Source organism: Procambarus clarkii, chromosome 72 (genome assembly GCF_040958095.1).
Source record: "Procambarus clarkii isolate CNS0578487 chromosome 72, FALCON_Pclarkii_2.0, whole genome shotgun sequence".
Classification (NCBI taxonomy): domain Eukaryota; kingdom Metazoa; phylum Arthropoda; class Malacostraca; order Decapoda; family Cambaridae; genus Procambarus; species Procambarus clarkii.
This window is the reverse complement of record NC_091221.1, coordinates 6,761,479-6,776,084: the sequence shown is the minus strand read 5'-3', so window position 1 is coordinate 6,776,084 and position 14,606 is coordinate 6,761,479. Positions and strand designations below refer to the sequence as shown.

Sequence of the window (14,606 nt, the reverse complement as noted above, 5' to 3'; positions counted from 1 at the left end):
GATTTGTTTTGCCCTTGTGGATTTGTTCATTTGATGCATCACGCAATTGTGATTTCTGTGTGTATTAATGTAAATGTTTCTCTTATTTAAAATACAGTACTAGTTTGTTTTATTTGTGTTATTTTTTATGTTTAATTCACCTGATTTACCCGAAGGCCACTAACCATAAGGGCCTCGACGAGGACAGCAAGCCAGCGGCTTGTCAAAGGTCTCCCCATTTCCTTTATTATCTTTTTTAGGTATATTTTAACTCAGCACAGTTTTGGCAGTTACGGCTTCGGGGGGTAGGCGGTTCCATGGGTTAATAACCCTGTGGGCGAATGAGCATCTCCTGTTCTCAGTCCTACATTGTGTCTTCTTGAGCTTGAATTTGTAAATGTTTGAGAGTATGTTAAGTTGAGTATTAGTAAATGTGTATGCTTCCGAGTGTAAAGTTTTCCCCACGCTTTTCATGAGATTAGCATCGCTGCATCCCACAAGGACAGAGAGGACAGAGACTTGACACACACAGGTTGTGTGGTGTGTGTTCATGAGAAGCACATCTCACTCTGTGAGGTTATTGACCTCCATTATATATCTGTGACTGGAATACTGTCATTAACTGTTAAACTGCACAACACATCAATAGCTGTGGTAACTGTCATGGAATTGCGCACCACAGCTATTGGCGTGTTGGAGTACCACACAAGAAGTCCCGCGGCTACAAGGGGTTCATATCAGCTTCCTCAGGGCTCTTGTAAACAGACACCATTTAAAAAAAAATCGTGGGCATCATTCCCGGGTGTGAGAGCATCAGTACTGACTAAGCAACCAAATCTGATGCACGTAAAATGAACTAACAGCATTGCTGTTCAGCTTGTGACCACAGCATTGCCTAAAAATGTCAAAAATACAGTATATGTAACTGGTATTTTTTAGTGATGATAGTATTAGAGAAGACCCCCCTGACTGTGATAAAAATGATCAGGATTCTGATAATAGTAGGACTGTTATGATAATTAGTACTGTGCTGTATGATGGGAGGAGTAATGCTGAGGAGAGGGAGGGAGATAGCATTGTCTGCTGACTCTGTGTGGCCACCTGTCAAGAATCATCATATCAGATTAGTGATTCGCTATGGCGAACACAAATGTAGATACTTATATATAACATGTTTATTAGTGTAATAACAGCAAAACTATTCTTTATTGTTTTATGAACATAATAATTGAATCACTAACATGCTCACCATAATTTTGAGTATAGTGATGGTTCACACATTTCATTATATAAATATATCACACTACACACTATTGCATATTACTGCAAAAAAATAAGAAAAAATAAATCAGAGAGATTGAAATAATTAGGTAATATCATCTTTGTGGCAACTCCCGCCTGACAGCTCTGGCGAAGCTGACCCACCTTCGACGCTTACTCTGTCAACTCCTCTTTTTTGCCAGACTTCCCCACCTTATTGCTGCCAAAATATGCCACCTATGATTTTTTTTATTATTTTTCCTGTGATCAACGAACACAAATGAACACTTTTATAAGACGAAATATTTTTTTTTTATTATTTCTTGCGCCTGGGCGTGTTGCAGGCTATAATTGCAGGTAGTGTATTGTCCCATTTCCTGTCTTAATAAATGTAATGCATGCATTCTTGATTGTTTGTAGAGTCCTGCCAATTCAAAAATATGGTTCCGGCCCCAGGTAGTTACTCTCGTGTTGGAAGTATTTATATATGCATATTGGTTCTACTTCCCTGTTTTAAAGTAACTTACCTATATGGTAAGTGAAGAAATAAGGATAGGTTTCATTAATATGTACTCTAGAGAATGCTTTACAAGCTCGTGTCCTTACACTACAGATGCCCATGCCTGTCTGTACATAATGAAAAACTGCCAAGATAGGCACAAGGGCAGTACTGTATACCCCTAGCGAATACTGAAGAGACAAAGAAAAAGTATGAAGCTCACCTTTTCTTTTATGGTGTTATTAGAAACTCCAGTCCTCACAACCCCAGCAGCCGATGGTAGGGTATTAGTTACTCCAGGCCCCAGACCCCCAAGGGTGCCATCACCTGGATCAAAGCTCCCAACCACATTATAAAGGGCAGTCTTGAATCGATTCAACATGAGTTCCTTTTAGCCAGGCTTGATGTTAATACCAATGGGTGAATGAGCACCAGAATTTGTATCTTCTCAAACTATTCAACATGGGCTCACCTCTCATTTATAAGACATATCTTGACTTTAACATGAAGAGGATAGAATAAATAGGCTTACTGGGAATTTACTAACCACAGCACCATGAATATAACAGTTATGGATACAATCAAACAAATTGTAGCATCTAAATTACATGTGTGGTCATTTCCGTTTTAGCCTTTCCATGAAATATCTGTAATGCAAAAATAGATGAACTTAGATTATTATTATTACAAAGTTACAGAATATTTTCTGTACAGGTATTACACTGTACATAAAACATTAAAATCCATACAATTACATTTCATAACTACTATCAACAAATTTGTGTGTAGGTGTTTGAAATAAAAGAACTTGAAATAAAATAATTAAGGACTTGCCCAAAAAGCTATGCATGCTTGTGGCTGTACAAGAATATAAGAACTCGTATATATATATATAAATAAATAAGTAAATATATAAATAATATATAAATAAATAAATTGTCTGCATCTGAGCTTTATCATTTGTGGCTCTTCAAGTCAGCAAGTTTGGCTATCCCTGATATATGGTATCATATGTATCTACACTCTCATAAATATTATTGAAGGTGAATGGAAGACCCAGTTTATGTTAAAGTGTACTAAAAACTAAATTTTTTAATGTAACCTACATCCTTTCTCAAGGTACAATTCAGAACATTGCATACAGTACCCTGAGAAAAGATGTAGGTTAATACAAATACAAATATTTATTCAGGTAACGTACATACATACAAGGCGAAATACAAAACGTTGATGGATTTATAGATAGAGCTAGTACATACAATGCCTAAAGCTACTATTACCCAAAGCATTTCGGGCAGGAAAAACACTAAGACTAAAACTTAATACTAATTGATATTAAACTATAAATTGTGTTGAGAAAATAAAAAAATTAATAAAAAAAAGGGGGGAACATGGCAGAAAAAATAGCAAAAATACAATTTGGTCAACAAATAGCATTGTTTAAAATAATAGACATGGGTTGACATTTTGAGGGTGAAGTAGGTTACATGGAGTTAATTAGGTAGTACTTAATTTTTATCTTAAACTGGTTGGGAGAGGTACAATCTTTAACATGATTGGGAAGGTCATTCCACATTCTGGGTCCCTTGATTTGTAAAGCATTTCTAGTTTGATTAAGTCGTACTCTTGGAATATCAAATAGATATTTGTTTCTGGTGTGGTGCTCATGGGTTCTGTTACTACCTTCTAGGAAGCTTTTAAGCTTCCTAGAAGGTTGTAATGTCGAGACTGAACTGTAATGTCAGGACTGACATTACAGTTCAGCGTTTTATATATATATAATACACATGAGAGGATGTGCAGTGACTTAATATCTAAAATACTCAGAGATTTGAGTAAGCTTACCGGGGCCAGGTAAGCTTACCGGGGCCGGGGCCACTGGTGATGTCTGGGGCCAGAGTTAGATATTTTCCTAATAGCAGCTTTGTGTCGAGTAATTAGAGGACGTAAATGATTTTTGGGTAGTAGAACCCCAAGCACAAATACCATAGTTGAGATAAGGATAGATGAGAGAGTAATAGAGTGTCACCAGGACAGGGCAAGATGATAATACATAATATCGATCTTAGAAAGAATGCCAACAGTTTTTGAAACTTGTTTTGATATATTTAGTATGTGTCCCTGGAAATTCATCTTGCGGTCAATGAGAACGCCAAGGAATTTGCCATCTACAGTACTTTGTTACAAATTTGGGTATTGTTTATCCTCAGATTTATTTGATTTGAGAATTTATTGCCAAACAAAATATAGAAAGTTTTGTCAATATTGAGGGTGAGTGTGTTGGCAGTTAGCCAGTGATGGACTTTATTTAGCTCAGTATTCACTGTGACATTCAGAGCAAGGGGGTCAGGACTGGAGTAAATGAAGGTCGTGTCGTCAGCAAATAGAATTGGTTTGAGATGTTGGGAGGCATTTGGAAGATCATTAATGTAGATGAGAAAGAGGAAAGGGCCAAGTATGCTGCCCTGGGGAACACCAATGTTGATGGGTAGGGTGGGAGAAATTGAATTATTCACAGAAACATACTGGAGCCTGTCAGTAAGGTAAGACTTAAGGTATTGCAGGGAGTGACCTCTGACTCCATAATGTTGTAATTTAAGAAGAAGGTTTGGGTGGTTGACAGTGTCAAATCTAAAAATTACATCTAAAAATTTGGTCTATAATACACAAACATTAATTGGCCTTGCATTCACCTTCATTTAAGCATTACGTCATTGTAATACGTTTACTGTATCTCCATAAATATTATTATTACTTCCAACTAGCTCTTTATAGCTAGCCGCATTATTCTGACAGTAAATACCTTATCATGGAGGAGTAATAAATGAAGGTCTCGGTAGTAGTCAGATTCATTCTTGACACACAATCGAGAATTCCGGGTTTTGGCGGGACAGAAATGATTGGATACATTTCTTTTCACCTAATGCCTCTGTTCACCTAGCAGTAGGTAGGTATAAAGCTTTTGTGTTATATAACTATTAATAGATAAAATAATATACAGTACTGTATCTTATAGTGTAGCATAAAATGAGAACCAAAATAATCTTTATTGAAGAATTATGAATATGTCATATAGAGACTGAAGGAACACTAACACAGTATAAAGCCCGACGAGGCACTGCAGTACTGGCACACTATTTATTTATTTATATATACAAGAGTTCTTACATTCTTGTACAGCCACTAGCACGCGTAGCGTTTCGGACAAGTCCTTGATCCTATGTTCCCCGGAATACGACCCGCCAAATCGTTTAACAACCAGGTACCCATTTTACTGTTGGGTAAACAAAGGATACAGTTAAGGATTGACGTCCAGTAAATCCTCCCCGGCCAGGATATGAACCCCGGACAAACCGCTCGTGAAATGCCAGGCGAGTGTCTTAACCAATACACCACGGGGACTGCTATTAACAATGTGTACCTCTCCCACCCATCATCATGGGGCATATTTTAAAGTAAAGGCAAATTTTCCCATATCACTATACATATATCAGAAGATTTATCATTACAAATACTGCAATTACTACATACCTTTTGTAGACAAGTCAGTTTTGGCAAGATTAAGGTAATGTTTGGTAAGGCTAAGTTTACGCAAGGTAGGACGCTAGCCTAGGCTAGCCTCGTAGGCTAGCAGAGGTGTATACGGCCATGTGGTCGTGTAGGCTAGACCAGGCCAGTGACAAGCAGCAGGCTAGACCAGGCCAGTGACAAGCAGCAGGCTAGACCAGGCCAGTGACAAGCAGCAGGCTAGACCAGGCCAGTGACAAGCAGCAGGCTAGACCAGGCCAGTGACAAGCAGGAGGCTAGACCAGGCCAGTGACAAGCAGCAGGCTAGACCAGGCCAGTGAGAAGCAGCAGGCTAGATCAGGCCAGTGACAAGCAGCAGGCTAGACCAGACCAGTGACAAGCAGCAGGCTAGACCAGGCCAGTGACAAGCAGCAGGCTAGACCAGGCCAGTGACAAGCAGCAGGCTAGACCAGGCCAGTGACAAGCAGCAGGCTAGACCAGGCCAGTGACAAGCAGCAGGCTAGACCAGGCCCAAGGGCGAGACAAGGAGTAACGGCAGGAACAGTGACGTGACAACTGTGGGTTACCACAACAAACACTTCACAATTTCCACACTCAATACCACCTAACTCACACAGTATCTACTTCCATGCCGACATGTTATGTTACACTAGTATGTGAAATATCTCTCCATGAGCCCTCGTAAATCAACACTACTGGATAATAACCAGAGATACACTCATCAGTCTACTGCATCAATATTTGCTTCATGCACATCGTATACGTTTATCTAAATTCAATTTTAACATTACTTTAAAGTTGCCTTTGTCTTTACATGGCGTCTGGTACACAGGAAGTACAATTACCAATTGTAAGTGGGGATTGTGATGGAGCAGCAGCGGTGTGCTGGTGGGAGGCGGCCCCATGTAATGTGTACTGGTGCCTGTCATCCCCCACCACGCCACTCTTTTCCACACTCTTCCATTTATTTATTTATTTGGAAGGGGTACCACCTCTGGTGCAAGTGTAGGGACCCATAGCCTCGGAGAAGAAAATAAAGAGTACTCAGAGAAGACCTTGTGGATCTTCACTGAACACTTTGATATTTTCTTCTCCTACCACCCCTATTCTTTTGCTATGTGTGTATATTTATCTAACTTTATTTGAAAATGGCATTACACATACAAAGTTATAATATATATTTATTTATTTATATATACAAGAAGGTACATAGGGATTGTGAGGATACATAGCATTCGTTTTGCCCGAAACGCATTGCGTAATAGTGGCTTTAGGCATTGTATGTACTAGCTCTATCTATATATCAATCCATTAATGTAACATCACTTGTATGTATATACCTTACCTGAATAAACATCTGAATCTGAATCTGAGTAATTACATTCTTGTAAAGCCACTAGTACGCGCAGCGTTTCGGGCAGGTCCTTAATCTAAGAAACTTATATGTAGGTAAATACTTGCAAAATTTATAAAAATGATAAGTTATATAGCATGAAAAAAGTAAAAGATCTTCCCCACTCCCCCGCTACCTACTCATTTCTTCCCAGGGTCATAGGCCTCTATTATTTTTTTATATATACAAGAGTTCTTACATTCTTGTAAAACCACCCTTCATAAAAAAAGGCCATACGGCAAACAAACAAATACAAATCAATATCAAATCTACCTATATTATCAATAATATTTGAAAAAAATATTTATAAACAGCTCTACTCCTACCTCGTAAAATTCAACATACTAAATCCTTATCAGTTTGGCTTCCGCTCCCAGAAGAGTACTAACGATGCAATTATTAGTCTGCTTGATATAATTTTGACAAATTCAAATTCAAATGATTATTCAGGCAAAAGTACATACATAGAAGATGAGTTACAAAAATAATGTTGGATTTATAGATGGAGCAAGTAGTGATATAATTTACTTAGCCCTTGATAAAAATGAGTTTCCGAATGGACTCTTCATTGATGAAGAGTCCATTCGGAGAAGAGGAGTCCAAAATGAAGCCATGAGAGTTATCTTAGGATGCCCAAGAAATGCTACGATTGAGATAATGAGGATGGAGTTGAATCTGCAGAGTATTGGGGATAGAATTGTAGAGATAAATGTAGCCTCTGCCATTAGATTAATGAGAGGTGGGGGAGCTAATGAATTAATCCTCTCGGTTCAAAAGGTGGGAAGTAATGAACAATGTATGATGAAGAAGAGAGTATATATGAATACCTTATGTTCTAATGTTATAAAGTATGATGTTATTACAGAGTGTATTGCTGTGCCCAAGAGAAAATTCACATCACCATGGGAGGATTGTAATGTAGATGTAGTAATTACTCCCTTGCAAAAGAAAAAAGTATGTATGAAATAGGAGAGCTGAGGGCAACATATGATTGTATAATTAGAAAACTGCCTACAGAAAAAACTCTACATGTATATTGTGATGGGTCAGTCGCTAGGGATGGGAAGGCAGGATGTGGAGTCTTGATCAGGGAGTACACTGACATCGGCACTGTAGATACTGTTATTGGACGCCGCTTAACTGACAATGTCTCTTCAACGCAGGCTGAACTCCAAGGTGTATTAGCAGGATTACAGGAAGTAGTCAAATGTGGTAAAAATGCTTGCTTCTTTATTGACAGCAGAGGAGCGTTTGAGTCTTTAAATAGCAGACGCCCAGTATACCAGAATACGTATTGTGATAGAGTGTAGAGAGAATGTTAAGAAATTAGAAAAAACTGGGTATAAAGTAAGATTCATGTGGATCCCTTCACATGTGGGAATACTGTTGAATGAGGTAGTTGATGATATAGCGAAAAGAGCCACTGAAAAAAACTCTTGTTGATGTTGTATGTCAGTTAACCTTGAAACAAATAAAAACAAGAATCAAGGTGATTCAGGAGGGTGAAGAAATGATAAAGAGAATGGCAATGGTGGACAGTAGTAACACATTTAAGAATTATTCAATAATAAATACAAATTCGTCCTTCACCTATAATAAAGGAAAGTCTACTTGGAAGGATTCAATTTACATGAGATTAAGATTAGGATACAAATATATCTGGCAATACGGTGTTGATGTCAGTGAAAAAGATAAGGAGTGTAAATTATGTAGTATGCCGCACGCCCACACCTTAGAACATTATGTATTAGTGTCAACTTATTGATAACTATAGAAATATGGAAATAAGTAGTGTACCACATCAAATTGTTTGGATGTGTGATAATGGTATGTGTGATTATGTGATTATGTGATATGTGATTATGTCCTTGTGATTATGTGTGTAATTATGTGTGATAATGGTATACTTAGGAGCTACAAGAATTTTGCCCCAAGAGTGTAACAATTATATGCTGTGCTTAATATATTAACTTGCAATGTTAAATGGGATTCTTGTAATGTTATTTGTCTATTTGTACTCACTGAATTTGTGTGCCCCATGAGGGACTTGAAGTAGAGGGGGGTAGAAATAGCCTAAGCTACTCTATCCCTTTGAGATGTATTTCTTTCTTGTCTCAATAAACATACTTGAACTTGATATGCCTAACGAGCTTCCTGTCCCCGACAACATATCATAAACATTAATGTTCTTTCCTTCTACTAAGGCTTAATATTCTTGGTAGTGTTACTACTTCCGAACGACATGGATTGTTTCCTTGCAAAGCATGTCATTTGTAATTCCAGATAATTAACAGAAAAAAGCTTGAGGCTCTAGACTGGGCATAACACTGGGTGGAAGGAGCATAACACTGGGTGGGAGGCACTGGAAGGAGCATAACACTGGGTGGGAGGCACTGGAAGATGCTTAACACTGGGTGGGAGGCACTGGAAGATGCTTAACACCGGGTGCGGGGCCCTGGAAGATACTTAACACCGGGTGCTGGGCCCTGGAAGATGCTTAACACCGGGTGCTGGGCCCTGGAAGATGCTTAACACCGGGTGCTGGGCCCTGGAAGATACTTAACACCGGGTGCTGGGCCCTGGAAGATGCTTAACACCGGGTGCTGGGCCCTGGAAGATGCTTAACACCGGGTGCTGGGCCTGGAAGATACTTAACACCGGGTGCTGGGCCTGGAAGCTGCTTAACACCGGGGTTTGACACCATTTTTAATACAGTACATGTAAATGATCTTCCAGAGGGTATAGACTAGTTCCTCTCAATGTTTGCTGATGATGTTACATTATGTGAAGGATTAAGACAAAAAATAGCAAGGGACTACAAGATGACCTGGAGGAACTGAAGAAATGGTCCGACAAATTGCTACAAGACCTTAAGGGTAAAGTAATTAAAATAGTGTAGGGAGCAGAAGGCCGGATACGGATTTCATGTCCCTATTGGACATGAAATCCTTCAAGAATCATGTAAATCGAAAGATCAGGGGGTTGGTTTCATGCCGAACCAAGCTGTCTTCTTCAGGCCAACATTAAAATTATTAATGTCATATACGAAGCTGGCAAACATAAGAACTGCCTTTAGAAACTTGTGTAAAGAATCATTCAGAACCTTGTGTACCCTATGTGTCAGGTCTTTCCTGAAGTATTGCAGCTCCAGAGTGGAGTCCTTATATTTAGAGTCAAACACAAGAAGAAGTTAGAGAAAGTTAAGAGGTATGCCACCAAACTAGTCCCGGAACTGAGAAGTATGAGTTACGAGGAAAAGCTACTCGAATCAAACCTCACGTCACTGGAATACAAAAGAGTCAGGAGGAGACATGATTACCATTTAGAAAATTCTCAGATGAACTGACATGGTAGATCAAGGCAAATTATTTAGCACGGCTGATATACGAACAAGGGGGACAAAGGTGGAATTTTAGTACCCAAATGAGCCAAAGAGACATTAGAGAGAATTTTTCAGTGTCAGGGTAGTTAACAAATGGAATGCATTAGGAAGTGATGCATTCATGTGGTGGAGGCAGATTATAATAATAATAATATAACAATAATTTGTATTTGCAGGAAGGTTCAATGGGTTGGTGAGATTACATAACATTCGTCTTTTTACATTCATGCAAAGCCACTAACACTCACATGGCGTTTCGGGCACTACATACAGTTTCAAATGTAGATATAATAAAGTCCAATAGCCTCAGGAATCAGTACACAAGTAGATTGACATTTGAGAGGCGTGACCAAAGAGCCACAGCTCAACACCCCATAAGCACAAGTAACTAGGTGATTACTTGAAGGAGCCTAACAGATGAGGCTGTAGACCAAAGAGCCAAAGCTCAACACCTCATAAGCACAAGTAACTAGGTGATTACTTGAAGGAGCCTAACAGATGAGGCTGTAGACCAAAGAGCCAAAGCTCAACACCTCATAAGCACAACTAACTAGGTGATTACTTGAAGGAGCCTAACAGATGAGGCTGTAGACCAAAGAGCCACAGCTCAACACCTCATAAGCACAAGTAACTAGGTGATTACTTGAAGGAGCCTAACAGATGAGGCTGTAGACCAAAGAGCCAAAGCTCAACACCTCATAAGCACAACTAACTAGGTGATTACTTGAAGGAGCCTAACAGATGAGGCTGTAGACCAAAGAGCCACAGCTCAACACCTCATAAGCACAAGTAACTAGGTGATTACTTGAAGGAGCCTAACAGCTGAGGCTGAAGAAGAAACTTAACACCAGTAAGCCCCCTTGAAGAAGCGTAAGACTAGTGAGGCCCCAGAAGAAGCATAACGTTGGGTGAATGGGAATGAGTGGCGGCGCGGGCACACTCCCGAGGTTACAACAGTTCACTTTCCACCCTCGACGTGAGTGTGCGTGCGTGTGTGGCCACTCCTGGCTTCCTAGCTTTTCCTACTTTATTAACTTGTAAATACCTGAAATTGACGTTATAGATAGTTGGTGCACTACGTGATATCCTATAAGAATTTGGTGTAAATACTCGCCAGAGGCCTACCCATAAAACCCTTCAAGATGGTTCCAGGTAAGTGGAACTGGTACACACATTTCTTGTCTTTATATTCGGCGTTTCTATATTTATAGTGTGAAGTTTAAACCATTTAAACGTTGAAGAAGCTTATGAACACTAAAGCCTGCAGGTCGTAGTTCCCGTGTGGTTAATAACCACCGCTGTGGCCTTCCCAGTAGTTCATAGTTTTCTCGCTAGTTGAATATTTCGTTATTCTAATATTGTAGTATATAAATAATTGCAACATTGGGAGTGGGTGTTGTGGTGGGGAGCGGCACGTCTGGCCACACTGCTCCATGCAGCACCACGTCTGGCCACACTGCTCCATGCAGCACCACGTCTGGCCACACTGCTCCATGCAGCACCACGTCTGGCCACACTGCTCCATGCAGCACCACGTCTGGCCACACTGCTCCATGCAGCACCACGTCTGGCCACACTGCTCCATGCATCACCACGTCTGGCCACACTGCTCCATGCACCACCACGGCTGGCCACACTGCTCCATGCAGCACCACGTCTGGCCACACTGCTCCATGCAGCACCACGTCTGGCCACACTGCTCCATGCAGCACCACGTCTGGCCACACTGCTCCATGCAGCACCACGTCTGGCCACACTGCTCCATGCAGCACCACGTCTGGCCACACTGCTCCATGCATCACCACGTCTGGCCACACTGCTCCATGCACCACCACGGCTGGCCACACTGCTCCATGTACCACCACGTCTGGCCACACTGCTCCATGCATCACCACGTCTGGCCACACTGCTCCATGCACCACCACGGCTGGCCACACTGCTCCATGTACCACCACGTCTGGCCACACTGCTCCATGTACCACCACGTCTGGCCACACTGCTCCATGCACCACCATAATCTGGTGTTACCCGCCACCAACACCGCCGCCACAAGGGAATTAGAACAGTGAAATAGTGATTAAAATTGATCTGCGAACACCAGTTGAGGAAAATATAAAGGCTAGCAGAAACTGGCAAGAACTGGTATAGGGTGGGGGGTTAGACCACTGGCTGGAGTGGTGGTGGGGGGGTTAGACCACTGGCTGGGGTGGTGGTGGGGGGTTAGACCACTGGCTGGGGTGGGGGGGTTAGACCACTGGCTGGGGTGGGGGGTTAGACCACTGGCTGGGGTGGGGGGTTAGACCACTGGCTGGGGTGGGGGGTTAGACCACTGGCTGGGGTGGGGGGGTTAGACCACTGGGTGGGGGGGGGTTAGACCACTGGCTGGGGTGGGGGGGGGGGTGTTAGACCACTGGCTGGGGTGGGGGGGGGGTGTTAGACCACTGGCTGGGGTGGGGGGGGGGGGGTGTTAGACCACTGGCTGGGGTGGGGGGGGTGTTAGACCACTGGCTGGGGTGGGGGGGGGTTAGACCACTGGCTGGGGTGGGGGGGGGGTTAGACCACTGGCTGGGGTGGGGGGGGGGTTAGACCACTGGCTGGGGTGGGGGGGGGGGGTTAGACCACTGGCTGGGGTGGGGGGGGGGTTAGACCACTGGCGGGGGTGGGGGGGGTTAGACCACTGGCGGGGGTGGGGGTTAGACCACTGGCGGGGGTGAGGGTGGGGGTTAGACCACTGGCGGGGGTGGGGGGGGGTGTTAGATCACTGGCGGGGGTGGGGGGGGGGTTGGTTAGACCACTGGCGGGGGTGGGGGTGGGGGTTAGACCACTGGCGGGGGTGGGGGTTAGACCACTGGCGGGGGTGGGGGGTTGGTTAGACCACTGGCGGGGTGGGGGTTGGTTAGACCACTGGCGGGGTGGGGGTTGGTTAGACCACTGGCGTTTTGGTTAGACCACTGGCGGGGGTGGGGGTTGGTTAGACCACTGGCGGGGGTGGGGGGGTTGGTTAGACCACTGGCGGGGGTGGGGGGGTTGGTTAGACCACTCGCGTGGGTGGGGGTTGGTTGGTTAGACCACTGGTGGGGGTGGTGGGTTGGTTAGACCACTGGTGGGGGTGGTTGGTTAGACCACTGGTGGGGGTGGTTGGTTAGACCACTGGCGGGGGTGGGGGGGGTTAGACCACTGGCTGGGGTGGGGGACCTGGGAGCTTGAGGGGTTAGACCACTACCATTCCTATCTAAACCACTCAAACTGAGTAGTTAGGCCTATGCAAATGGGCTAAGGATGTTCCGCATTAGAGTATCAGTAATTGGTAATACAGGGTCCAGATTCACGAAGCAGTTACGTACGTACTCAAGAATGTTTTTCTTAGCATCTTCGTAGCGGCTACGTCGGTATTCAGGTAGGCATTTAGGAAGGAAAATCTTTGTAAGTACACTAAGGGCGCTCAGAATCACTCGCAGCTTTACGTAAACTGGATATAACTAAATTTTTCTCTACTACACAACACGGAGGATCGATTTTCTTATTTATTTATTTATATATATACAAGAAGGTACAGTGGGATTGTGAGGATACATAATATAGTAAATACAATCTTGTAAAGCCACTAGTACGCCTAGCGTTTCGGGCAGGAACGCAACGCGGTTATAAACAAACAATTTAGCTGGCGAGTCTCGAGGAGTCCTTCGTGTTAACTATATATATATATACATTCTCTGCTTGAAACTTGTAGTAAATGTCTCTTATGATATTAGAATTAGTTTTATAATAGCAAGATATTATACCAGTAGTTATTAAGTATATAGACACTGGTGAACATGAAATATGAGAGGTGGTGATTCCAGGCTGGTGGGAGTATTTCTATCACCAAATGCCCCTGTTCCACCTAGTCATAAGTAGAGCTAGGGGGTGTACTTTAGCTATACATACCCAATTTTAATTTGTTTGGTTCATATCTCTTCCATTTTTAATTTCAAAATAAAAAGAAAAATATCCTGCACAAATGATGTTAGGTAAGAAGGGTAAAAACTTCTCTGAATACTTAAACCTATAATTATGACTATATGGACTATTATGGCCTGTTAAAAAAAGGTGGGGGGGGGGGGAAGTAAGGGTCCAAGACCTGTTCCTGTTACACAATTTGGCTGTGTAACAAAAAGTAATTATCAAAAGGCACCAAGCCAGGAAGCCTATGTAGCAGCATTGCATGTAACAATAAATCAAATTTTTTAACAGATAATGCACCTGTGAGTAAAACAAATCCTGTCAGCTGTAAAAATATTGATCCAGTTATTTAAATAAAAAATATAATGCAACAAATATTTATGGGTTGTTTAAAGTATCATTTGTACTGTACTGTATATCCAAAGAAGTAAAAAATTGAGACGTAATGAATGATGCAAAAGAAATGACTATTACATATCAACAAGAGATCTTAATAATCCATGGTTAACAGGATTTAATAAGGATAATACTGGTAGTTATACACACTATAATTAAAACATTTATTACTGATTTGTTTTATTAAGAATCTTAGGTATACACAGCAATGTGCTGCTACCATATTC

At 42.0% G+C, this 14,606-nt stretch overlaps 2 protein-coding genes across 6 annotated transcripts in view; one reads left to right on the top strand and one right to left on the bottom strand.

Annotated features, from left to right (window-relative positions):
* LOC123773617 (protein phosphatase 1H) overlaps positions 1-6,248 on the bottom strand; it is a 41,438-nt gene extending 35,190 nt beyond the window's left edge. The window contains exons 1-2 of one of the 3 annotated variants that reach the window (XM_045767407.2): positions 6,112-6,243; positions 1,962-2,385 (exon numbers count right to left, since the gene is read on the bottom strand). In XM_045767407.2, coding sequence (XP_045623363.1) covers positions 1,962-2,120 — 159 coding nt within the window. In that variant the 5' untranslated portion in view covers positions 2,121-2,385; positions 6,112-6,243. Of the gene's footprint in view, positions 1-1,961; positions 2,386-5,269; positions 5,790-6,111 lie in introns of those variants that run through there. The other 2 variants (XM_045767408.2, XM_069312399.1) reach the window with 2 other exon arrangements.
* Positions 6,249-10,978: 4,730 nt separating this feature from the next.
* LOC123773619 (putative ferric-chelate reductase 1 homolog) overlaps positions 10,979-14,606 on the top strand; it is a 75,536-nt gene continuing 71,908 nt past the window's right edge. For all 3 annotated transcript variants that reach the window (XM_045767413.2, XM_045767411.2, XM_045767410.2), the window contains exon 1: positions 10,979-11,193. In XM_045767413.2, coding sequence (XP_045623369.1) covers positions 11,184-11,193 — 10 coding nt within the window. In that variant the 5' untranslated portion in view covers positions 10,979-11,183. The remainder of the gene's footprint in view (positions 11,194-14,606) is intronic.